Source organism: Phyllosticta citriasiana (genome assembly GCF_038021145.1).
Source record: "Phyllosticta citriasiana strain CBS 120426 chromosome Unknown IWZ02scaffold_20, whole genome shotgun sequence".
NCBI classification, from domain to species: Eukaryota; Fungi; Ascomycota; class Dothideomycetes; order Botryosphaeriales; family Phyllostictaceae; genus Phyllosticta; species Phyllosticta citriasiana.
The window spans coordinates 255,567-278,443 of NW_027117297.1; the positions used below are offsets into that span (position 1 = coordinate 255,567).

Consider the following 22,877-nt stretch of genomic DNA (forward strand, 5'->3'; position numbering starts at 1 on the left):
ATACATGCAAGAGTGGCAGGGAGTTCTCCCACCCATGCATCAGTGAGAGGGATGTCTACCTACATGGGTAGAATCGCTGCAGCAGATCGTACGTTTGTATCCTGCTCTTTGGAGTACCTATTGGATACAACTTCAATGTACCGTGCTCGACAAACGAACAAACGAAACGAACGCTTCAATGTCAAGTCGACATCAACATGCAAAGCTCAATAAGTAATAACAATTCACTCTTTCCATTGATCCGCTGCTTTTCTGCTTTTCTGCTTTTTCGAATAAAGACAAGTCTTCCAATCAATCGTCCCATCCCACCCCCAGATAGATACCCAGGTAAGTGCATAGGCATTCTTCTCCAGGTAATGTAGGTAGGTAGGTAGGTAGGTAGGTGGGGGGCATTTTCGGCCGTCATCATCCATATCATGCATGCATGCACTGTCCGTCCCCCATCTGCTGTCCTGTCGTCGTCGTTCATCCGTCCGTCCATCCCATCCCGTCTCGTCTCAACAAAGCTGAAAGATGTGAAGATGTGAAGAAAAGGGGATAAAGAAAAGGAAAAAAAAAAGAAAACCACAGCCCATCACTCGCTCGCTCTTTTCGCAGCAACGATGTTTAACCCATGCGCTCCGCTGTCGCCATCAAACTGCCAATGAACGTCGTGATAAGCCTACTCCTGACGCTGCAAATGTCCTCGGGGACGAGCCAGATGGTGGCGCCCATCTTGCGGGCAATCGAGATGGCGAGCTTGGCGTTGGCGTAGCACTCGTCGGGCGTGCGGCCTGCCGCCACCAGGTCGTAGTCGACGTACGAGCTCTTCATGCCGTTGAGCACGTCGAGCAAGAAAATGCCCGTGCCCAGCGATGAGTCCTTGAAGCTGCGGATCGCCGACGACCGCCCGCCCCGCGATGCCGTGTCGTTGGCCCACTTGACCATGTCCGAGTCGGTCAGGTCGCGTTTGCCCAGCCGCTGTGCCAGGCTCGAGATGGTGTTGATGATGTCGCGGCGCATCAGCTGCCACACCAGGCCGAGCGTGAGCGTGCGCTGGCCGTCGGTGACGTCGGCACCCTGGATGCCCACGAGCGAAAAGCCGAGCTGCTTGCCCAGCTCGACAGCGTAGTTGGTGTTTTCGACGGCCTTGAAGCGCATCATCTCGCCGCCCGAAGGAGGCAGCTTGTTGACGTGTCGCCAGTTGACGGAGCCCGGAATGACCTTGTCGTAGGCCTGCAGCAGGATCCGTCCATCGCGCAGGTCGTCGAAGAAGGACTGCACATTGGGTTGCACATCCAGCGAGTTGAGCCACAGCGTAAAGACACGGGCTTCGCGCTCGCCTTCAGCGTCAAAGTCCTCAATCTCAGCCTTCTCCTCCTCGGTAATGGCGTCCAGACCGGGGTGCGTGTTGAACAGGTTGGCGACAAAGGCGAGGTTGAGTTTGGGGTTGCCGGCGACGAGCGACGTGGGCGTCAGGAACTTGCGGCAGTCGAGCCTGTCGGCGTTGTCCAGGACCTGCTCGGCACGCTGGAGGAGGTCGCGCGTCTGCAAGGGCGCGCGCGAGCAAATGTCGGGCTTCAATTGATTGAGCAAGACCGTGTAGTTTTCACCGTCCTTGACGTCGGTGGAAAAGTTGGAAACGCTAAAATCGTCAGCTAGCCCTCGTCATGACGCCGCAATTGCTTACCTTCTGTGCCACTTGGCATTCTTCAGGTGAAAGTTGAACCAGCGCAGCAGAATCTGCTCAGGGGGCAGGCGCAGGAATTGCTCCAGCGTCTCGTCCTCCTCCAGCAGTCTGTACAGCTCGGGGTGGAGCTTAATGTCGATCTTGCCCAAAAGACCGCGGCGGATAATCTGCCAAATCAGACCCAGAATCAAGTGCTCGCGCACCTCGATAATGTCCTGGCTGCCAATGTTGACGACGGAGCATCCAATACCCTTGGCCGACTCAATCACAATGTTGTTGTTCTCGGTCATGTGGAAGTTGTTCAGACGGGCAATCTTCTTGCCCGGGCGGTTCAGGACACGCTCATCAATCGTATCAGGCACGCTATCGTTGATGAGCTTGGCCAGTACGAGGCCATCCTTGCACTGGTCAAACATCTCAAACGTGTCGGTGGGGAAGGGGATGCGGTCCCCAATGTCCGGGTCGCCGGCCAGGACGGCGTTGATGTGGCGCGTAAACTCGGTGCGCTCATCCTCGTTGATGGTGTGCGTGACGTTGGCCGACGAGCCCTGGACTTGGATTCTGCCGCCGCCGCCGTGGCTTCCTTGAGACCTGTGGCCGAGGACGGTGGGTGAAGTGGGCGCACCGGCGCCGCTCAAGCCGCGCGGGCGCGTCGGACCCGTGTGCATGCGCTGCTGGGCGGGGGACGACTGGCGCAGTTTGGAAATGAGCTGGAGCAGTATCATCAGTAGAGGAGATATGGACAGGTCAAAAGGTGCCGACGTACATCGACATAGTCTTCGAGCTCGACGCGCCGCGAGCTGTCCAGCTCGACCTCCTTCAGCGCCTGTCTGACGACATCGTAGGGTTGCTTTTCGGCAGTCTGGGTAGCCTTGATGACGGTCGCCTCATCCAGGTAGCCCTTGTCTTCGACGTCGAGCTTGCGAAAGGCGTCGCTCAGGGAGTAGATTTCGGACTGGTCGAACTGGGGGTACTTGCGCTGGAGCTTGAGGACGTTCATGGTGGAGGTGTGGGGGAGAGAGTGCAGAATGAAAGGGAGGATGATGGAATATATGGACTGAGTGTCTGCCTGGGAGTCGAGTGGATGCGAATCGACTTGGCAGAGGGAGCGCAACGGACTTGGTGACGTGAGCAAGCGAGAGGGCGCGTTGGGCGTGGGTGGTTTCAAGCACCTGGCAGACCCGGACCCGGCGCTCCCTGACGTATCCGCATCGGCATCGCGGGGCTGAGCTGCCGCCGACTTTCTCTCTCTCTCCCTCTCTCCCTCTCTCTCTCTCTCTCTCTCTCACTCTGCTACGTACTTGCATTTACATACATCTCAGACCATTCTAGACGTCGGCTCTTTCGACTCATCTACTCGCTATTCATTCAGCGTCAAAGAAGTCTCAATCATCCGCCAAGACCAGACGCATGGAATCAACGCCACGACGGTTCCTGCGCCACACCGAGTCGTCATCCACAGGCAGCAGCAATTTGATTGCTTTGGTACAACAGACGCCCATTACTTCACCATCTCCATTGCCAATTCTACCCGGAGCATTTGTCGTCTTGACGGAGCCACAATGCAAGCTGTAGAGGTAGCCTGAATCATCACCACTGCGTCTGTGCTACCACAAGTCATTTCCCTTTGATCACTTGGGCCAAGTCGGTACTGAACCTCTCCTGAAGACTCGAAGTGTTGACTGAATTCTGTATTCACGACGGCCTCCTTTGGGGAATCAGTCCTGTTTACGCCAATGCTTGAATCTGAATGCAGTGCCATTCGGAAATCCCGACATGATCAACGCCCTGCTAGATGTATATGCTTTACTGTGAAAGATTTTAAACGCCCTTCTTCTTCTTCTTCTTCGATGCCTAGTTGACTTTTCCAATACGCCGCTTTTCAAGGAAAATTGTGCTTCGATGCAGTGAGACCCCATCCTGCCATGGAACCCCTTTCCTACCCTCCTACCCTATCCCGATCCCTATACCTTCTCCTTGACGCCAGTGATGCAACAGCTCCATTGCTGACTTGAATGCGCCTGCTAACCGCGTCGACGACAGATGCTTCCAGATCATGTGTAAGAGTCAGAGGCCCTAGTCAGCTTAACAGTGACTGGCTTCTCCTCTTGCTTATCGTCTAACTTGCCCCTCGCGCGCTTCGCAGACGCGACTCCATCTCTGATTCCGCTCGACGACGACCGGAATTTGCGTTTAGGTGTTGTAGCACGCTCACTTTCTGTTGTGCCATCAGAAAGGTCTATGATGACAACCTCATTACGCCTGGATGCTCTGCTGGATGGTGCATTCATGGGCTGGGTTTTAGTAGCAGAAGCTTCTTCATCTTCTTCCTCACTACTGTCGGAACTCAGTTCAATGATGTCAGGGCATGGCTTCTCAAGCTTGACTGTGGGTTCCGTGGAACTACTGCTGGGTACGCTCATGACGGTGTGCGTAGTCGTCTTGTGTGAAACCTCCACGACATCCTGCGTGTATCCTGTCATCCGTGTCTCCCGTGATGTTGACTTCTGCTTGATCGATAAGGTCAATTCCACTGTCTGCTGGTAAATCGGCGTCGGCGATTTCGGCTTCGGACTGGCCACGCGTTGGGGAGTTATAGGTTGAGAGGCGGCGGTGGGGCAGCTGGACGCTTCCGCGCAACTTTTCAGAACTTCTGGGCTTGAAAGCCATGCTTCCCGTAGTGTCATGCCTAGAGCCAGCGCAACGATTCTTGGGACGCTGTTCCCAACAATCTTCCACTGCTCGGCTGGCGAACCGATAATGACTTCGTCATCAGGAAACCCCTGAGCGCGGCGAGCTTCAAGAATTGTGAGCACGCGGTGTTGGCTCCAATGGAGAACCCGTCCGTTTATGGCGTCGGCTTGATTTGTTGATGTTGTGATGGTGCTCGTCAACTCATCACCAACGACACGACGAAAAGCATTGGAATCCTTATCAGACTTCAGATTTGAGCGCTTCGTCAAGTACCATTCTTTCACTGTCTCCGGCATCACGCCGCTCGCGATGGCGCTCATGGCTGAGGAGCCTGGTGGATTGACTGGAACGTGAGAAATCAACTGACGATACCTTGAACTTTCCACCTGAACGTTTCGGTGGTTAGGATGAGAGATACACGCCTGTACTCTGCCGTCTCCGATCCAGGGAAGGTCGTCCATGGCTTCAGCAGCTGAAGTAAATTGGAATGGCATGGGCGTAAACTTGCGTTCTCCGAATTTGCCGCCACTGGCAAGGCAGCTCCCCAAGGCTCTTGCTCTTGATTTGTATTGGGGCGGGTGAGAATGCGTAAGCCCAGGTGGTTGCTGGTGAACTAGTCCAGGTGCTGAGACGTAGACGAAAAGCCTTGATCTCGCCTGTGGACTGCCATGGGACCACGCATCAACCATCGAGGTTGAGACCTGATAGCCCATTCCAACGAGACAGCAAAGCAGCTGGGGGAAAATGTCAGACTTCGCCATGTCCACCACGTTTTCCAGTAAAGCGTATTTTGGGCGGTAAAAGTCGATGAAGGCCGCCACTGAAGCAACCATGGAAATGTTGCGAAGAGACTTCTCACTTGTTTGGTTTTTATTCAGCCTTGAGAATCCCTGACAGGGGCTACCAGCGGTAATGAAATCGACATCTCCAATGCTTGCGAATTTTCGGCGGTTCTTGTTTCCTTGCATTGATTGAACCAGGTAGTCGTTGACAGATCCCTGATACACGGTGGCTCCTTTGCCTCGTGGCTCATTCGCGCGATATGAGGCTACTGCGTTACGACTCCAGTCTATAGCATGGGTCATTTCCACGGCCCCGCCTTCAGCAAGACCACGGCCAAAGTTTCCACCTCCACAGAAGATGTCAAGACCCTTGAGTGGCCGCCTCTTTATTGACTTATCAAGCGGGTCCCAGCCTTGGTTCAGGCCGGGCGGAGCAGCGTCCAACCGTTCCCAAAATTCGTGACCGTCGTGTTTGACCACTTGGGAGCAAATGTACCAATAGTTTGCACAACCGTCACGGTTGTATGGTGCGGGAATCTTGTTGGCAGTAACGTGGTCTTCCTTGTACCAGCGGACATGGCATTGTGTGTGAGAATCAGAGACAGCGCTGGTCCGCACTTGGTAAATTTCTCCGGTCCACACAAGTTCGTTTGGTCTGGCGTTCATATCTTTCAAATCCCGGTTTCGCCTGAGAAGCTTGCGCACAGAGATGGTGCATCGCTTAGGGATGAACTTGACAACCACAACAGGTTCTAGGAGCTGTTGTTCAGACCGCTCGCCATCTTGAGACTCCTCTTCAGAATCATCTTTGTACTGCGAGTCGCTATCAGACTGATGCTCTGGATGTACCAGGACAACGTCACCAGGCGAGTATTTCCGCGTGATGTCTTCGATGGGTGAAACGCCTGTCTTGCAAGTGCAAACAAAGTCGGCTTCCTTCAAAGTAAGAAAGGAGTGCTCACTACTGTCGTATTTCTGGCGAACAAAATACTCAAAGCCGCTGGGTGCCCCAAAATCAACTGTGGTCGGCCTGTGTGGGAAGTTCACCTTGATTTTGTAGGCGATGTGTTCCTTCTTGACTGGTGAATCTCGACAATTGCAGTGGTTGGAGAGAAACAGCTCATTGGCGTACGGATACCTCACTGTATCATTCTTTTCACTGCTTTTTCTTTTGCAGAGAATTGTCTGCTGTGGTTCATACAGCCAGAGAATTTTGTACCGCTCTGCCTGGATAGCCTGGACGTAACCATACCACAGAGATGCGCCATCTTTCCACTCCGTTTCATCATCTGGGAGAATAGCGATGCAATCACCTTCTGTGATTTCCAAGTCTGTGGCGCAAGCTCTTCCCGGGACCTCCCTCTTGGCTTGTGACTCGGCAAATTTTTGGGCTTTTTTGGCATCAGAGAAGCTCATTGAACGTTTTCGGGCCGCAGCATGCATCATGAGTGGTTTTGTAGCGCTCTTCTCTTCCAGATGCTCGTGGAATGGCGTGTGTGCAAAATTCCGAAACACGTATGGCGTAACAACAGTTTTTCCCTCTTCCGGAGATGACGCCTTATCCTGGATATAGTTGATCTCTTTCCAGAGCGGCTCGCGGCAGAACATGTGGTTGACGGAGGAGCACTCCTTCCAAATGAAGTCCGCATATGCTACAATGGCGTTGCGGAAATCTTTACCATGGAATTGGGACAGCCAGGCCTGGAAAGGCCCTGAACCGCGACGGCCATGCTGTTTTGTGATCCAAACATAAAACTCGCGTTGGAAATCCAAGAGCGTGACATTGTCGTTTGAACCCATGAAATCAACCGTATGCTTGGCAAAGTCCGCGACCCAAAGGAATGACTGGTGGTACCTTTCGTATTCTGGGGATGGTGATCCATCTAGGAGATACCAGAGCCTGGTTTCAGAGGCAGACAGTGATTGAATAGAGATGTGATTGGCAGCGCTTGGAAGAGCAGGGTCGTAGGCGTCGATGGCCAATATCTGAAAAGGAACGCCTTCAACGTACTTTTCGCCGCACCTTGTAGATATTTTACCGTCAAAAAGTAAAACTTCGCAACTCCGTTTGGCAAGAAGGACGTGAAGAGGCTCCATCTCCAGCTCATAATTTGCGCATTTACGGCCAGGTGCGGGCGGGCGATACATGCGGAAATCCGATACAGAAACCATCTGATAGTCTGTGTCGCAATCCTCGTGGAGCAATTCTTCTACCAACTCGTCTTCAGGCGTCGGCGGCAATAGGGGCTTCCATCCCTCGTATTGAGATGCCGGGTAAACTAGTTGCGATTGGCGGATTTCAACGTGCGGTTGACATGGCGTTGCATATCCCGAGCCTTGTTGAGCACCAAGTGGTGTTGAGGGTGTTGCATATCCTGAGCTTTTCTGAACATCAAGTGGTGTTGAGGGCGTGCCACTTTTGTGATTTCGGAAAGCGGATGAGACTGCTACGGCGGACGCAGCAACCTGAAGTAATGGGACTGACCGGCCACTTGGAGTGTGAATGCTATCCAGCTGTGGAGAGTCCCTTGCCGTCACATCATCGGGCCAAGAATTGAGCACGTCTTCTATGGACATTGTTAGCTGTGCTTGGGTCGAGTATCAATACTTGTGTTGTGGTAAGAGTAAGTGGATCCAACGCAAGGACGTAAACGCACCTTCGGTAAACTCTTCGGGCATTGTGAATGCACTGAGCCAAGTGAAACCTGTGGCGGATTGGGTGAACAGCACCGGGTGGTAGTGCCTTCGAGGGAATGAGCTCAAGGTAAACAAAAGAACGTGGGAGCATTAGGGTTTCTAGCAATGGTCCCGCGCGGACACGAGTTAGACGCGTCTGTTGACGCGTGAGGCTGGCGGGAAGGGCCGAGAGGTTCCGTTCATGGTGCTCCCATGTTGGCTTTTATACACAATGCAGTTTGTTGGGGTGCCGCCGAGGTACAGCTTTGGTTGTTCTTTGGATTGATGAAGACCATTGAATGCTAAATGCGTGCCTGCCCGCCATGCGAGACACGTCCGTGGCTACGGCATGCCAGGTCGCGCCGAACGGATCCGAGCGCAGAGTAACAACATCACACCGTTGCGACAGTCAAGGAAGATCTGCATCTTACAAAGTGACGCAATCCTGCAATCAAGCACGCAGAGGATGCAGAAAAGTTCAATGGTCTGTTGTCTGGCTACGCTGGTGGTGTTGGCACTAGGCCTTCCCGTCGCTTAGCTAAGACAGGACCGCACACCTAATAGGACTTAGTGTCCGGGGGCATGGCTAGATAGAGAAATTAACGAACTCCCCAGCCAACGTAAGCAACCCAATCGAGTGATTAAGTGGTGAGGCTGGCTGCCCGGGAAGAGAAGCTTTGTTAGAGCTGTTCACCTAATAGGGTTAGTGGCTCGAGGCTAGGGCTCAACATTTCGTCCACCTCGGCCACGCCGAAGCTCCAACAAACAAACATATCGCAACGCCACATCATGTCCGGTCGCAGAGACTTTCTTAACCAGCCTGCGCCAGAAAACTACGTCGCCGGTCTTGGCCGTGGTGCCACCGGCTTCACCACTCGCTCCGACTTAGGTCCCGCGCGCGAAGGCCCGTCCGAGGAGCAGATCAAGGAAGCGCTCGCCAAACGCGCAGCCCAGCTCGGCCAAGCACCGCCCACGGCTTATGGCGCATCTGCAAAGGAAGAAGACGAAGACGACGAGCGATTCCAAGATCCCGAGAACGAAGTCGGCTTGTTTGCCGGCGGCACCTACGACCGCGACGATGACGAGGCCGACAGGATATACCAGGAGGTGGACGAGCGCATGGACAAGCGAAGAAAAGCACGAAGGTTGGTCTTCCTTTCCTTAATTCCCAGTCGACTTGGGGCATTTGGTTTATCAAACTTGCATGGACAGGCTACCGACACCTTGAATCCGTTTAGGGAGGCCCGCGAAAAGGCGGAGCGCGAAGAATACGAGCGAAACAACCCCAAGATTCAGCAACAATTTGCCGATCTGAAACGAGCGTTGAGAAGTGTCAGCGAAGAGGAATGGGCCAGCCTGCCAGAGGTCGGAGACTTGACGCGCAAGAACCGGAGGGAAAAGCAAAACATGAGGCAGAGGTTCTATGCTGTGCCGGACAGCGTCATCGCATCAGCGCGAGACTCGGCCCAGCTGGAGACGAGTATACCGTCCGGCGAGGCTGAGAATGCAGACGGTACCATGACCAACTTTGCAGACATTGGAGCGGCCCGTGAAAAGGTGCTTCAAGTCCGTTTGGACCAGGCTACGCAACAATCAGGAACCGAAACGGCAGTTGGAGGCACATCTTCAAGTATCGACCCCAAGGGCTATCTCACAAGTCTGTCAAAGTCGGAGATTCAGTCTGGAGAAGTCAACGTGGGAGACATCAAACGCGTCCGAGAGCTCTTGGAGTCTGTTATCAAGACCAACCCCAAGCATGGCCCTGGCTGGATTGCGGCGGCACGTCTCGAGGAAGTTGCGGGAAGAACGGTCGCCGCGAGAAACACCATTGCAAGAGGTTGCGAGCATTGTCCCAAGTCGGTCGACTGTTGGCTGGAAAACATTCGCCTCAACGACAACCACAACGCCAAAATCATTGCAGCCAACGCCATCAAGAACAACATCACATCTGCACGCCTCTGGCAAGCAGCTGCAGATCTGGAAATCGACCTTAGAGCGAAAAAGAGGGTTCTGCGGCAGGCCCTGGACGCTGTTCCGCAAAGTGTGGATTTGTGGAAATCTGCCATTGCACTGGAAGAGGATCCCGCGGATGCACGCCTCATGCTCGCCAAGGCAACCGAGATCATTCCTTTGTCCACAGAACTCTGGCTCGCTCTTGCACGCTTGGAGACTCCCGAGGAGGCTCAAAAGGTGCTCAACAAGGCCCGCAAAGCCGTTCCCACGAGCCACGAAATTTGGCGAGCTGCTGCCGTCCTCCAAGAGCAGCTAGGCAAGACAGACATGGTTTTCAAGGTTATGGAGCGTGGAATCAAATCTCTGGCAAAAGAGTCTGCCATGCTTAAGCGCGAAGAATGGATTACCGAGGCTGAAAAGTGCGAGGATGACGGCATGGTCATCTCTTGCCAGGCTATCATCAAAGAAACCCTCAGCTGGGGCCTGGACGAGGACGATGACCGAAAAGAGATTTTCATGGAGGATGCGCGCGGGAGCATTGCACGAGGCAAATACGAGACTGCTCGCGCCATTTACGCTTACGCCCTCCGAATCTTCCCAACTTCCAAGTCGATCTGGACAGCAGCTGTACAGCTCGAGCGCAACCATGGCACAAAAGAGGGTCTATGGAACCTGCTGGAAAAGGCCGTCGAGGCTTGCCCAGCCGCCCAAGAGCTCTGGCTCCTCTTTGCCCGCGAGCGCGAGCAAGCTGGCCAAATCGACGAAGCTCGCGACGTGATCAGCCGTGCTTTCAGGCAAAATCCCAACAACGAAGACATTTGGCTGGCAGCCGTCAAGATGGAAGCAGATCACGGCAACCACGACAAGGCGCGAGAACTGCTCATGGTAGCGCGGCGCGAAGCAGGTACCAACCGCGTGTGGTACCGGTCCGTGGCATACGAGCGCCAACTCGGAAACCTGGATGCAGCGCTCGATCTGGCGACCCAAGGCTTGCAACTCTTTCCCAAAGAGCCCAAGCTGCACATGCAAAAGGGCCAAATCTACGAGCAACTCGCCAAGATGCCCCAGGCGCGCGAAGCCTACACAGCCGGCACGCGCGCCTGCCCCCAGTCGGTGCCGCTCTACCTCCTCCTCTCGCGGCTCGAAGAGCGCGCCGGCGCCGTCGTCAAGGCGCGCTCCGTCCTGGACCGCGCACGTCTCGCCGTCAAAAAGAACCCGCAGCTATGGACCGAGTCGGTGCGGCTGGAGCGGCGCGCCGGCAACATCTCAGCAGCGCAAGCCATCATGGCGCAAGCGCTGCAAGAAGTGCCCAACAGCGGGCTGCTGTGGGCGGAAAAGATCTGGCACCTCGAGCCGCGGACGCAGCGCAAGCCGCGCAGCCTGGAAGCCATCAAGAAGGTCGACAACGACCCGGTGCTCTTTGTGTGCGTGGCGCGCATCTTCTGGGGCGAGCGGCGCCTCGAGAAGGCGGCGTCGTGGTTCGAAAAGGCCATCCTGCTCGACGCCGACCTCGGCGATACGTGGGCGTGGTACTATCGCTTCCTATGCCAGCATGGCACCGACGAGAAGAGGGAGGAGGTTGTCAGCAAGTGCGTTCTTAGTGAGCCGAGGCATGGCGAGGTGTGGCAGAGCGTTTCCAAGGATCCGGCCAATGTGGGTAAGGGCGTAGAGGAGGTGCTGAAGATGGTCGCGGCGAAGCTGGAGGGATGAGCTTGTTGCAGTTGGAGCTTCCATTGTGTTTTATGCCGTGAAGGCTCGCTCCTAATGCGTCATGGGCGATGGGCGATAGATATAAGCAGCAACGACTGCAACCTGAAGAAATCAGTTGCACAGTGGGTATCTAGAATAAATGACACTCCCTGGTTCGTTCTAGCTGCAATTGTGAATGACAGCTCACCAAGCGCATGCATGCATCTGTGGTGCTCTACACTCATAAACGTCGGCGGCGCAACCGATCCATGCACAGTATACATGTCAAAGCGACGGTGCAGGAGGTATCATGATTTTTTACAAGTCATTTGGTTTGCTTGCATGAACAAGATATTTACATTAATTTATTTTTCCTTTTTTTCATTCGCTTCAAGCCTTGAGGTACTCGTCGAACCAAGCGACGGCCTGGTAAAAGGCCTGCTCCTTGGCAAACTTGACGTGCTTCTTGGACACGTCGCCGCGGACGGCGAAGCCGTGCTCGACGCCCGAGAACAGGTTCATCTGGTACGTGGCCTTGATGTCGACGAGGATGTCTTCGGACTCGCGGCGCTTGGGGGCGGGGAAGATATCGTCGGTTTCTGTTGTTGGTGTGTAAGTGAGGGGCCATTCGCGGAACTTTTTCTAAAAAGGGGGGTTTTTGAGGGGGGATACATACCAGCAGCAGCAATGCTCAGGGGGCCGTTGATAGCCTTGAGCTCGTCGGCGTCGACGAACGAGGGGTGGGCGACGTAGCCGACGTCGATGTTGCCGGGCTTGAGGGCGCGGACGACGTACTTTGCGCCGAAGCAGTAGCCGACGCCGCCGACGCGCTTGGTGCCCTTTTCGGAGCGCAGGCCCTGGACCACGCTCTGCACGATGGGCTCGACGTGCTGCACCAGGTGGTTCTGCAGCCAGCCCATCAGGTTGAAGCCCTCGGGCATCTGCGCCGGCACTGGGTCCTTGTTGAACAGGTCCGGCACGACTGTGTAGTAACCGTTGGCGGCGTATTGGTCGGCAATGCTGGACAAGGAGGCGCGTTAGAGTGGTTGTGCGTATGTATGTTGGTTGTGGTGGTGGTGGTGGTGGTGGTGGCTTACAGCTGCGAGTTGACAAACTCGTGGCCGAAGATGTCGGTCAAGATCAGGACGGCATTCTCGGTGCTCTTGTCGGCGGGATAGGCGACGTAGGACTCGACTGTGAGGTTGGTCAGAGAGGAGACGAGGTCTTGGGGTGTGGCAATTGACGTACTGCCGCCGACCTTCTCGATGGAGCCGGTGGGCTTGCCATCGTGCTTGACAGCAACGGTGCAGCACTTGCCGGGAGGGTTAGAGGCCATTGTTTTTGAGGGAGAGAAGAGCGACGAGAGGGCGATTGATGGGCGAGGGCGAGGGCGAGGGCGAGGGCGAGGAATACAGGTGGTGGTACTCGAGGGGCCGTGGGGGTTAGGTAGTTGTTTGTCTTTTTAACCCACGGCGGGCAGTTGTTCGGAAGAGTCCATGCGGTGGGAATGGTGGGGACTCTAGGCGACGACGCATTTGCAGGTTGCCGTTATCCAGCCCAAGAAGGGCAGTGAGTTGCGTGACGGCGCTCCCTTTTGCTGTCGTGCGTCGTCGACGGCGTTGTTCCAAAGCTTTCGCTGCTGAGGATAACGCCGACTCTGCTCTGTTATTTCCGCCACGGCGCCTCGGAGCTTCCGTTGCCGCTTCAAACCTGCACTGGACCTCAACATCATCATCCATCCATCTTCCTTCAGGCCCATCCATCGTCCATCCATTGCCGCCGCCACCATCTGCTCTCTCCGGATATAAGCCGCCGCATCATTGTCTTCGTAGCTGGGCCCGGCTAGCATCTGCGCGCTGCCTTCATGCGTGCCTGCTCAGGGGACAACGGAAGAGCGCGACCACGATGCCACGTCATGGAGCCCCTATACAATCCACATGTACATACCTACCCAGGGCCGACCACCATGATCCCCGCGCATCCACGTTGTGTGCGCGTTCGCCAAAGCTTGTCCGAGCGATCTGCTGCCCTGCATGCTCGAATCTTTACTCCATCTCTCGCGGACCCGGCTATTTTCCCAAACACAGCAAACATGCTCTTCTTTCCCCGACTGCTGCTGACCGTTGCATGAACTCTCCGTGTCCCTGGCCCTACTGGCTCCGCTCGTAGCCGGGGCGCGTAACCGGTGAGCTCATGTGTCCTGCGCCCGTCCCCGCCCAGATCAGCAGCGAGGCAGAAAGTCGACGCGATGACCCTGGTGATCGGGTTGCCGGCTCGGAAAGACGGAGCGTCGGCCAAAGATCTGATGCATGTCAATAACAACACCAAGGCGCCCTTATCCAGTCATGAGCTACAATCGTGTCCCGTTCTCGAGCTTAGCGACTCACAAGGCTATTGTAATCCAATGCTCACGACATGAGGGGTTTTTTACCCAGTCCAGCTTGCTGCTCGCACGTCCAACTCTGCTCACAGCACGCGGTGCAATTTCAAAGATTACGCAAGCGCAACGTTGGCAAATAGTTGAGTTCGATGTACAGTGTACAACATGCTTTCCCTCTGCCGATCTCGTCGGCTTCTCCATTCTTCGCCGCCACAACCCGTCAGCAGGTGTCTGCAAAATCTCGCGTCACCATTACACTCAATATTGACCCTCGAGGGTAAAAGTGCCCGTCTTGGTCACGAGGTACTCGTTGACTGCAACATCTTTGCCCGACTCCTTGCCGTAGCCAGATTCTTTCATTCCGCCAAACGGCGACTCGGCGGCAGAAGAATTGCCTGACATAAGGTTAGGAATGTTATCACGTCTCTGTCGAGCTGACTTACCAGTATTCATGCCAATCATCCCAGCCTCGAGGTTTTCAAGCATGCGCCACATGCGATCAACGTTCTTCGTGAAGCAGTAACTGGCAAGACCCATGCTCGTTTCGTTGGCAGCCCTGACTCCCTCCTCTTCAGTCTTGAATTTGAGAATAGACGCAATAGGTGAAAAGTTTTCCTCACAGGACGCCTGCATGTTGGGCTGAACGCCTGTGATGATGGTGGGTTCAAAGAAGTAGCCTCCTTTTCCATCGACACGCTTTCCTCCAGTCACGATTTCAGCACCCTTCTCCCGGGCGTCTTTCACAATCGACTCTGCCTTTTCCAGGCCGCGAGGGGTCGTCACAGGGCCCATGGTCGTCCCATCTGCCGCGCCGTGGCCGACTCTGAGCTTCGCAGTCTCGGCAGCGAATCGCTTAACAAAAGCATCAAAGATGCCTTCCTGGACGTAGATCCGGTTCGCAGTGATGCAGGCCTGTCCGGCATGGCGCCACTTGAGGGGCACGAGCTGCGTCATGACTTGATCCAGAGACGCGTCGTCAAAGACCAGAACTGGACAGTTCCCACCCAGCTCCAGCGTCACCTTTTTGAGACCTTCAGCGGCGTTCTTGGCGACTATCTTTCCGACTCGCGTGCTGCCAGTGAAAGTTATCTTCTTCACGAGCTCGTGTTTTGTCAACGCTTCACTGAGCTCTGGCGTCTTTTCCATGTCGGTGGTCAAGACATTGAAAGCACCAGGTGGGAAGCCCGCCTCGGTTGCCAGGTGCGCAAGAGCAAGGCAGGTGATGGGGGTTTCCGGACTGGGTTTTACGATCATGGTACATCCCGCTGCGAGCGCCGCGCCCACTTTACGCAGGACCATGGCTGTCGAAAATCGTCAGGGTTCTGCTCAAGGTTTCACAGTCGGCCGAGACTTACCAATTGGAAAGTTCCAGGGCACAAGAGCCGCGGCCACGCCAATCGGTTGCTTGACGGTAAATACGCGCCTGTTTGGCGCCGACGGAACGAATACGGTGCCTTGAATGCGCTCCGCCTCGCCGGCAAACCACCAGGTAAAGCCAGTGCTGTAGTCGAGCTCACCATATGCCTCGGCAAGCGGTTTCCCGGTCTCATACGTTAGCAGTGTGGCGATGTCGTCGTAATTGTCATGGATCAAAGAGTCCCATTTGAAGAGCATTTTTGCGCGCGCTCGCGGCGTGAGCTTTCGGTACGATTGGAAGCATTCGTACGACGACTGCACCGCGGCGTCGACGTCTGAGGCATCGTTGATGGGGCAGGATGCCCAGGGCTTGCCGGTGCCGGGATCTTTGAGCCAACAGGACCACGAGTCAGATACGACGAATGCGATGTTGAAAGAAAGGAAAATGACAAAAGGAAATGAGTCCGTTCATGGGCGAATGTGATAACTTCTCAGCACGCTGTGGCTACGACAAACCATGAAGAGGCGTTCGAAAAGGCCTTGGGAAAACTAATCTTGCGGACTGTGGAGTGAAAGAGAGAATGAGAGAGACACCACTGACCTATGACTTCAAACGTCTTGCCGGACTTTGCGTCTGTCCATTTTCCGTGGACGTAGGATTGCTCTTTGAGCAGAGACGGATTTTTGAGCTTCGAGAAGAGTGTGCAATGTCAGCGCTCGTCCTCGGACATGGCGAGTTTGCAAGCATCCCAAATTTCCGTGCGCCATGATTGGCGCCTGCATTGGGGAACGAAGACCGTACGTACAGTGAAGGGCAGGTCGAAAGGCATTGCTACTTTATACGTGTCAGTCAAACTAAGCGTACGGGGCTGGCGTGACGAGCGCGTGGCGCGACAGCAAGCGTTTAATATATGAAAGACAACTAGGATGGTATCTGCAGCAGCCCCGGGCGTCACTCAGTCTCCCCTTTCAAGCCAGGGTAATGGGCGCATAACATTCTCTCGGGTAGGCACGTTTCCATGCTTACCATCACTACCATCCTTTGCTAGATCTCTGTCTTTTTCGAAACCTCTGACAATTTGACCAGGTGCGCTCTTCCTGTCTGCCTTTGACAGATGTCCAGCTTCTCTGTTCCTCTTCCGATGAGCTATCCGTGCCACATTTTCGCATCATGCTTGGGACGGTGCCAGACCTCGTTTGGTACACCCGGTGAAGGTGACCAACCAGGACAGTCAATGGTGCGGAGGAGCTGCATACCCGTATTGCCGCGCCCGAAAATACGCGGGGAAAAGGTGGGACGCCATGCCACAGGGACCATGCGGGGTCGTCGGTTCCTACCCCTCGACGCTGCGACAGCGCTTGTTGGTGGGGAAGGCTGACATGAAGCTCGCCACGCAGAAGTGGGCAGGCTGACGATTGGGACTCGAGTCTGGATATATTCATGACAGTGACTGCCGCTTGGTGAGTTGGAAGAGCTTGGTTGTCGACATTGGCTGTCCAAGGAGCATTCAAGGGATATACACCAAGCCATCACCATGGGACGTCTACAGGGCAAAGTAGCCATAGTGACAGGTCCACCACCACGCCTCCATTCTCCATCTACCTCACAACATCCCCGCTAATTCGTCCACAGGAGGCTCATCAGGCTTCGGCGCCGCCATCTCCCGCGCCTTCGCAGCAGAGGGCGCCCACGTTTTCGTCTGCGACATCAACGCCGAAGGAGGCCGTGCCGTCGCCGCGTCCAACCCCAGCAACCTCACCTTCCAACAGCTCGATGTGACCAAATCAGCGCAGTGGGATGCCGCCATTGAGGCCGCCGTCGCCGCCCACGGTCGGGTCGATATCCTCATCAACAACGCCGGCACGTCGTACGCGCACAAGCCGACGCTGCAAGTAACCGAGGACGAATTCGACCGCGTGTTTGCTGTCAACGTCAAGTCCGTCTACCTCGGCACCAACGCGTTTGCGCGCGCCGTCGTCGCGACGTCGTCGTCACAGTCTAGCCCCGTCCCCGCCGGCGGCTTCTCCGTCATCAACATCAGCTCGACGGGCTCGCAGCGCCCGCGCCCCGAGCTCGTCTGGTACAACGCGTCCAAGGGCGCCGTGTCCAATGCGACAAAGGGCCTGGCGGCCGAGTTTGGCCCCGCCGGCATCCGCGTCAATGCTGTGCTGCCGCTCATCACGGCGACGCCGCTCTTTGAGACGTTTGTTGGCCCGGACTCGGAGGCTGCGCGCAAGAAGCTGGCCGACGGTATTCCGCTTGGGAGGATTGGACAGGTTGATGATGTTGTCGGCGCTTGTTTGTGGTTGGCGAGCAGTGAGGCGGCGTTTGTCACGGGGTAAGTTGTTGGTCTTCTTTCGTTTGTTGGTTGATGAGTTGGATAATTCCTTGCTGACGTCTTGTTGTGTAGGGTTAACTTGCCTGTTGATGGTGGCAGGTGCATATGAGAGAGGCGGGCTCAATGCTCAAGACTTTCTTGTCTGAAGACTGCTAATGCTCTGAAGACACAGATGAGTGAAGCAGAAAACTATCAGGCTCGCTGAGAGATCGATAGACAGACATGCCATGGCAGTCTTCGGCACTTCAGGAGAATCAAACATTTTTACACAATTTTTGAATTCTAATCGCTGATAATAGCTAAACAAGACAGCAGTCATCACGACGGTGTTACATACGTTTGGGCACATAATGCGTACTATTGCCTACTTGCTTGCTGACGCGTATGAATGCTCCCCATGTACAACGCCTAACTTGGTTCTGTGTGTGCTGCGACTTGCGTGCACCAAGCCTTGGGCAATCTTGGAGGTGGTCAGTCACTTATGATCTGTGGCGGTCCATCATTCACATTCACTTCACCTCAAGAAATCCATCTCTTTGCTGAACTGGCTGTAGAGCCAGTTCACCCGCCTGTCTATTAACCAACCAGCCTTTGCACCACAAAGCTCGAACATCTATCATTGACCGACACACTACTGCTTCAAAAGTCAGTGTCTCTCCCTGGCACTTCGAAACCTTGCCATTCAAACAGTGTGACACTGCTTCAAGAGTTGCGCACAACCTCTCTATAGCTCAGCCCGCAAGCAAGTAACATGGAGCAACCACAAGCAAACGACCCCCCTGTGAGTCCATCCATCCATCCATCCATCCATCCATCAACAAAGCTCTTCTCGCCTCCAAACCACACACACACGTATCCACTCACCCACCACATCCACCCAGGAACCGCCATCCTACGCCCAACAACCGCTCAAAGACCTTCCCGCCCTCCTCACCACGCAAACAACACACGCAACCGCCATGGACAAGATCCTGCTCTCCTTCATCCGCGCGCGCGGCATCCGCTGCTGCCCCAAAACCTCCTCCTCCACCACCACCACCACCACCACCACCACCACCACTGCTGCTGCTGCTGCTACTGGCTCTGCTGCGGCGGCCGCCGCCGAAAACGACATCGCCATCGCCGACGCACTCCTCCTGTCCGACATCCTCACCACCTCAATCTGGCACACGCACCTCGCCTCCATCGCGGCCCGCATCCGCCAAACCCTGACAGCACGATCACAACCATGTGCAACAACTGCAACCATGCATCAGCAGCACCCCAACCACCCAGCAGCAAACCAGCACAAGCAGCGACGGCGACGGCGACTGGAGCACCGCCGAGCTGCGCGGCGCACTAGAAGTCGAAATGGAGCAATACTGGTCAGGCGAGGCGTGGCGCGCGGAGCAGGCGGAGCGGCGCGCGGTCGTGAGTCGGTATCGGGTGGAGCTCTTTTCGCGAGTGCGGGCCGAGGAGGAGGAGGAGGAGGAGGATGTGGGCGAGGAGGGGTGGGCATGTAGGGGATTCGCCTTGGGCGAGGGATGGGCTGTAGGGTTGTAGGTTGGAGGTTGTAGTAGGTAGGTGGTAAGGTCGGTCTTCTTGGGGTCGGTTTTTTGCAGTCGATACTTCGCGACTGCGGTGTTGTGGGTGCAGAGGAAGGGAAGTCGCCTCTGTGAGAGGTCGTCGTTCGTCGGCCAACGCTGAAGACTGGCATGCCCCCCTACCATCATTCCTACACCAGACTGCACCCAGATAGACAGACAGACATCGAGGGAAAGAGTAAAAGGGAGTCTTTTATTCTTGATAGATTAATCAATCAATCCACCAGTCAATCTCCCGAGACTTCCTACTTCGCACCACGCTCACCATGCCCACCCACCATCACTGCACCACGATCCCCACCACCATCAACACCGTGCGACTCTTCTTCAGCCTGAAACCAGACCGACCGTCTCTCACGCACACTCACACATAAAACGCTGATGAAAACGCCACCCACCACCCAACTGCGTTTGCCTTGGTTTGCAGTAGTACCCCAACGAAAGCGAAAAAGGGGTTTGAAGGGAAAAAAAAAAAAAAAAAAAACCCCCCCGAATCCATCCACTCCGTTCATCGCCGCGAAAATGCAAATTTGCCAAAGGAAGGGGGAAAACAGGCAGGACGCGCAAAAAGAGGAAGAAGGGGAAAAAGAGAAGAAAGGGAGGAGAGAGAGTAAAGGTTAGAGGAAAGGGTGAAGAGGAGGGAGAGGTTAGGCAAGCTCGGAGCAGAGGGAGAACGACTCCGTGTCATCATCACTTGGATGCTCCCAGTCTGCTGCCAAACGAGCATCGACACCGCAACGAAGAAGACCGTGTAGGAGAAACGACGCCCCAAGTAGTGACAAGGACGACGACGCAAACGCATCAAGCCAGGTAGCGGTATGCCGGGGGCGAGGCGTCCTCGATGCGCTCGAGAAACTCGCGCTCAATCAGCGCCTCGATGCGCTTCTTGATCATGTTGATGTCGGGCTTGAACTGACCCGTCAGCTGGCTGACAGTCTCGGAGACGAGCTGCGAGTGCGCCAGCTCTTTGCGTTGCCTGTGGCCATCATGCGTCAGTACGAGCGAAGGAGAAAGTAGAAGGCAAAGAGAAGACTCACTTCATGATGCGCACCACTGCCGCCTCAATGCAGTAGCGGCGCTCGTCGTTGTTCTTGTCCTCGGTGTCGCGGCGCTCCTTGTCGCCCTCAACCTTGTTGCCCGCCGTCACAACGCCGACCTTGACCTTGTGGAACTTGCTGCTGAAGCCGGCGTTGAAGGAAAACTTGTCCGTGGGCTTGACATCCTTGCTCATGGGCTCCTTGATCAGGATCCGGGTCTTGGGCGCAACGGCCAGCGACTGCAAATTGCGAGCGAGATCGTGCCTAGGGATGTTGGTCCTCGCCTGGATTTCTTCAAACGTCATGCTCTCGCCTTCGGCCAGGTTATTGAAGAGCATCAAGATGATCATGGCGTAGGTCGACACGTTGATCTCATGCTTGCGCTCTCTGAACCCATCCTTCGTGGGCACCTTGGGGAACGTGGCTCTGATGTCGGCCGAACCCATGTTGCCGAGCCAGGTCAGAGTGCGACCAGAGTGACGCTGGCCGTAGAACGCCTCGAACATTTTCTTCATGCGGTCGACTTCTGCGGGGAAGATGCACTTGTTCTTGCCGCTCTTCTGGTCTTCGTCGCTGTGGCTTGCTAATGACTCCAAGGGCCAGGTCATGCTGGTCAGAACGTTGACTGCAAGCTCGACCCGCTTGGGATCAGGATCGCCCAGGTTGGTAATGTGGGTCTTGAATGCGTTCGTGAGCTCATCCGAGATGGCCATGTCCTTGAACATCGCCTCCAGCTTTGTCGTGAAGTTATTGCCGAGCTCAATCTTCATTCGGGAAATCATCTGCTTCTCGACTTCGTTGCTGAGAGACTTGCTCATTAGCAGTCGTCTGCAGAGGTGCTTCTTGTAGTAGCGCTCAAACAGGTCCTTGTCGACGATGTACCGAAGCAAGATAATGGCCTTCTCCAGGACAGCGTCAACTTCAGCCTCCGTCTTGCCCTTGATGCCCTTCTTCATGTTGTCGTCAATGAACAACGAAATGTACTCTGAGCTTCTGGGGAAGGCGGAGGAGTTGATGAACTCGGTGAAACTCTTGGTCAGGGCAGATTGCATTCCCTGGTCCGACTTGAACGAGTGCCTCCAGATGGCGTCGAATCTGTCCTTGAGGACCAGCACGTCCTCGACCCATTTGATGGCGGCGACGGTGGCCTGGTTTGTAACCTTTTCCGCAGGCTTCTTGCTCTTGTCGCCGTCTCCATTCTCGACCGGGGGTTGCGCAGGCTGAGCTTGCGCCGCTGTTGTCGCCGCCTTGTTGATTTCGGAGCCCATTTCGACCACCTGGTTCTGGATCGCCCGCACAAGCTCCTTCTTCCTTGCATCTACGCGGGCATTGAGGTCGTAGACCAAGCCCAGGTCGTCCAGCCTTTCGTTGGCAATCATGAACTTGACGCCACTATCCGATTCAATCAGATCGTGAATCTTGTTGCCAATTAGCTCTTCCTCGACGACCTTTTCAATCTTCTGCGTCGTAGTCTCCGAAAGAGTGGACTTGCAGCGGTCAACCTCTTCGCGAATCCGTCTACTCGTGTGTCGGCAATAGCCACCCGCGTCCGACTCGCGCAGGAGTCTGTCTCCTTCGGCCTTGTAGAATTGGCGGCTGGCCTCGAGGAATTTTGGCTCGAAAGAAGTGACGTAAAGGCGCTGGTTGACATCCTCGGACATGCCCTCGAACAAGCTCTCCAGCATGTATGTGCATGACTTGATGAGATGCTTGTCAATGACGTCTCCAGTCCTCTCCATGTGGATTTGGTCCAGGATGATTTGCGCGATAATCTCCATCATAGTCTCGCCATCTTCTTGAATGTTCGGCGGCGAGCGCAAGATGTGTTCCCGGAAAAGGCGCAGCGAGGTTGTGTATATGGAGGGCTGTCTGTTGTCGGTGCAGTAAACACGTTCCTGCTCCAGTTACACGTGTAAGCTCCGACTGAAGATCTCGAGTGACGCTGTCGTAGACTCACCATGTACATCAGAACGTCCGTCAGCATGGTCATGCAGAGCTGGTAGTCTTGCCATTGTTCCCTGACTCCTCTCAGAAACTTCTCCTCTTGCAAGCGGCGCTCATTCGCCGTAGTCTGGGAGTTGCCGCCCTTCAAGCTCGAGAGCAGGCTGGCTGAGATGAAGCTCGAAGCGCACGCGCGGACCTCGTTGGTGAGCCAATCCCTCTCAAACTCGATGACTCGGTTGTAGAGATCTTGTCCCTTCTTCTTCAAAATTACGCGGTACGTGTGGCGGTACAAAGCCTCGTAGGAAAGGTCGGACGCATTCTTAGTGTGGATCTGGCGGATGGCAGCAGAGATTGTGGTCCAGGTCGTGTCGAAGTCGACCTCGCTTCCGTTGATGCCCTGAGTGTGAAGGCATGTGTTAGCATCGACATGACTAGGGCGTTGGTGCCGCCCTCGACCAAACCAAACTTGCCGGCGGGCAAGTGAGATCGGAGGTCCGGCGGCAGCAGCAGCTAGTCCTCAACGCACGAACGAGGTCTCATTCGGAGGAAACGTACCCTCCGCGGCGGACGTATCCTGTTCCTTTGCTGCATTCTGCCTCCGTACATATTCTGTCTGGCAGGGCTGTGCGGGTGGTCCAACTGGAGAGAAGGTAGCTAGCTCTCGGCACGGGAACCGGGCGTCGTGAAGTGGTGCTGCTGCTGCTGCTGCTGCTGCTGAGCTCCAAGGCTAGGCAGGAAGAGTCGAAGCGGTAAGGCTGGTGTGGCGAGAGGGTAG

General features: G+C 55.3%; 8 protein-coding genes across 8 annotated transcripts; 3 read left to right on the forward strand and 5 right to left on the reverse strand.

The window, feature by feature from the left end:
• Positions 1-514: 514 nt before the first annotated feature.
• On the reverse strand, positions 515-2,852 carry IWZ02DRAFT_147410 (actin-bundling protein Sac6). The gene is made up of 3 exons (XM_066761865.1): positions 2,436-2,852; positions 1,670-2,379; positions 515-1,624 (listed from the first exon to the last, which is right to left on the reverse strand). The coding sequence occupies exons 1-3, from the start codon at positions 2,667-2,669 to the stop codon at positions 607-609; spliced, it is 1,962 nt and encodes a 653-aa protein (XP_066617984.1). The 5' UTR covers positions 2,670-2,852; the 3' UTR covers positions 515-606.
• A 725-nt stretch (positions 2,853-3,577) lies between these two features.
• IWZ02DRAFT_147423 (uncharacterized protein) lies at positions 3,578-7,972 on the reverse strand. Its single transcript, XM_066761866.1, has 2 exons — positions 7,803-7,972; positions 3,578-7,712 (listed from the first exon to the last, which is right to left on the reverse strand). The coding sequence occupies exons 1-2, from the start codon at positions 7,822-7,824 to the stop codon at positions 3,724-3,726; spliced, it is 4,011 nt and encodes a 1,336-aa protein (XP_066617985.1). The 5' UTR covers positions 7,825-7,972; the 3' UTR covers positions 3,578-3,723.
• Positions 7,973-8,587: 615 nt separating this feature from the next.
• On the forward strand, positions 8,588-11,639 carry IWZ02DRAFT_464882 (putative Pre-mRNA-splicing factor prp1). Its single transcript, XM_066768427.1, has 2 exons — positions 8,588-8,966; positions 9,060-11,639. The coding sequence occupies exons 1-2, from the start codon at positions 8,611-8,613 to the stop codon at positions 11,482-11,484; spliced, it is 2,781 nt and encodes a 926-aa protein (XP_066617986.1). The 5' UTR covers positions 8,588-8,610; the 3' UTR covers positions 11,485-11,639.
• Positions 11,640-11,853: 214 nt separating this feature from the next.
• On the reverse strand, positions 11,854-12,799 carry IWZ02DRAFT_437470 (dienelactone hydrolase; the record flags this gene model as incomplete). The annotated part of the gene is made up of 4 exons (XM_066766630.1): positions 11,854-12,062; positions 12,140-12,483; positions 12,561-12,657; positions 12,712-12,799. The coding sequence occupies 4 exons, from the start codon at positions 12,797-12,799 to the stop codon at positions 11,854-11,856; spliced, it is 738 nt and encodes a 245-aa protein (XP_066617987.1).
• A 1,302-nt stretch (positions 12,800-14,101) lies between these two features.
• IWZ02DRAFT_494902 (Aldehyde/histidinol dehydrogenase) lies at positions 14,102-16,029 on the reverse strand (the record flags this gene model as incomplete). The annotated part of the gene is made up of 5 exons (XM_066770084.1): positions 14,102-14,238; positions 14,287-15,144; positions 15,199-15,585; positions 15,801-15,888; positions 16,006-16,029. The coding sequence occupies 5 exons, from the start codon at positions 16,027-16,029 to the stop codon at positions 14,102-14,104; spliced, it is 1,494 nt and encodes a 497-aa protein (XP_066617988.1).
• A 705-nt stretch (positions 16,030-16,734) lies between these two features.
• IWZ02DRAFT_437472 (3-ketoacyl-reductase-like protein) lies at positions 16,735-17,647 on the forward strand (the record flags this gene model as incomplete). The annotated part of the gene is made up of 3 exons (XM_066766631.1): positions 16,735-16,771; positions 16,833-17,538; positions 17,611-17,647. 3 exons carry the CDS (start codon positions 16,735-16,737, stop codon positions 17,645-17,647), a joined length of 780 nt encoding a protein of 259 aa, XP_066617989.1.
• A 642-nt stretch (positions 17,648-18,289) lies between these two features.
• On the forward strand, positions 18,290-19,040 carry IWZ02DRAFT_485731 (uncharacterized protein; the record flags this gene model as incomplete). Its single annotated transcript, XM_066769232.1, has 2 exons — positions 18,290-18,319; positions 18,420-19,040. 2 exons carry the CDS (start codon positions 18,290-18,292, stop codon positions 19,038-19,040), a joined length of 651 nt encoding a protein of 216 aa, XP_066617990.1.
• Positions 19,041-19,777: 737 nt separating this feature from the next.
• IWZ02DRAFT_147579 (Cullin) lies at positions 19,778-22,795 on the reverse strand. Its single transcript, XM_066761867.1, has 4 exons — positions 22,658-22,795; positions 22,116-22,499; positions 20,159-22,053; positions 19,778-20,097 (listed from the first exon to the last, which is right to left on the reverse strand). Exons 1-4 carry the CDS (start codon positions 22,706-22,708, stop codon positions 19,923-19,925), a joined length of 2,505 nt encoding a protein of 834 aa, XP_066617991.1. The 5' UTR covers positions 22,709-22,795; the 3' UTR covers positions 19,778-19,922.
• Positions 22,796-22,877: the final 82 nt, after the last annotated feature.

Excerpts from the sequence above, each read along its gene's own strand:
- IWZ02DRAFT_147410 (XM_066761865.1), bottom strand. The coding sequence starts at position 2,669 with ATGAACGTCCTCAAGCTCCAGCGCAAGTACCCCCAGTTCGACCAGTCC. Across the intron at positions 2,380-2,435 it reads AGCTCGAAGACTATGTCGAT|CTCATTTCCAAACTGCGCCA; the intron begins GTACGTCGGCAC and ends ATACTGCTCCAG. Across the intron at positions 1,625-1,669 it reads AATGCCAAGTGGCACAGAAG|CGTTTCCAACTTTTCCACCG; the intron begins GTAAGCAATTGC and ends TGACGATTTTAG.
- IWZ02DRAFT_147423 (XM_066761866.1), bottom strand. The coding sequence starts at position 7,824 with ATGCCCGAAGAGTTTACCGAAG. Across the intron at positions 7,713-7,802 it reads GCCCGAAGAGTTTACCGAAG|AAGACGTGCTCAATTCTTGG; the intron begins GTGCGTTTACGT and ends CAATGTCCATAG.
- IWZ02DRAFT_464882 (XM_066768427.1), top strand. The coding sequence starts at position 8,611 with ATGTCCGGTCGCAGAGACTTTCTTAACCAGCCTGCGCCAGAAAACTAC. Across the intron at positions 8,967-9,059 it reads AAGCGAAGAAAAGCACGAAG|GGAGGCCCGCGAAAAGGCGG; the intron begins GTTGGTCTTCCT and ends GAATCCGTTTAG.
- IWZ02DRAFT_147579 (XM_066761867.1), bottom strand. The coding sequence starts at position 22,708 with ATGTACGGAGGCAGAATGCAGCAAAGGAACAGGATACGTCCGCCGCGG. Across the intron at positions 22,500-22,657 it reads GGATACGTCCGCCGCGGAGG|GGCATCAACGGAAGCGAGGT; the intron begins GTACGTTTCCTC and ends CTTCACACTCAG. Across the intron at positions 22,054-22,115 it reads CGGACGTTCTGATGTACATG|GAACGTGTTTACTGCACCGA; the intron begins GTGAGTCTACGA and ends TAACTGGAGCAG.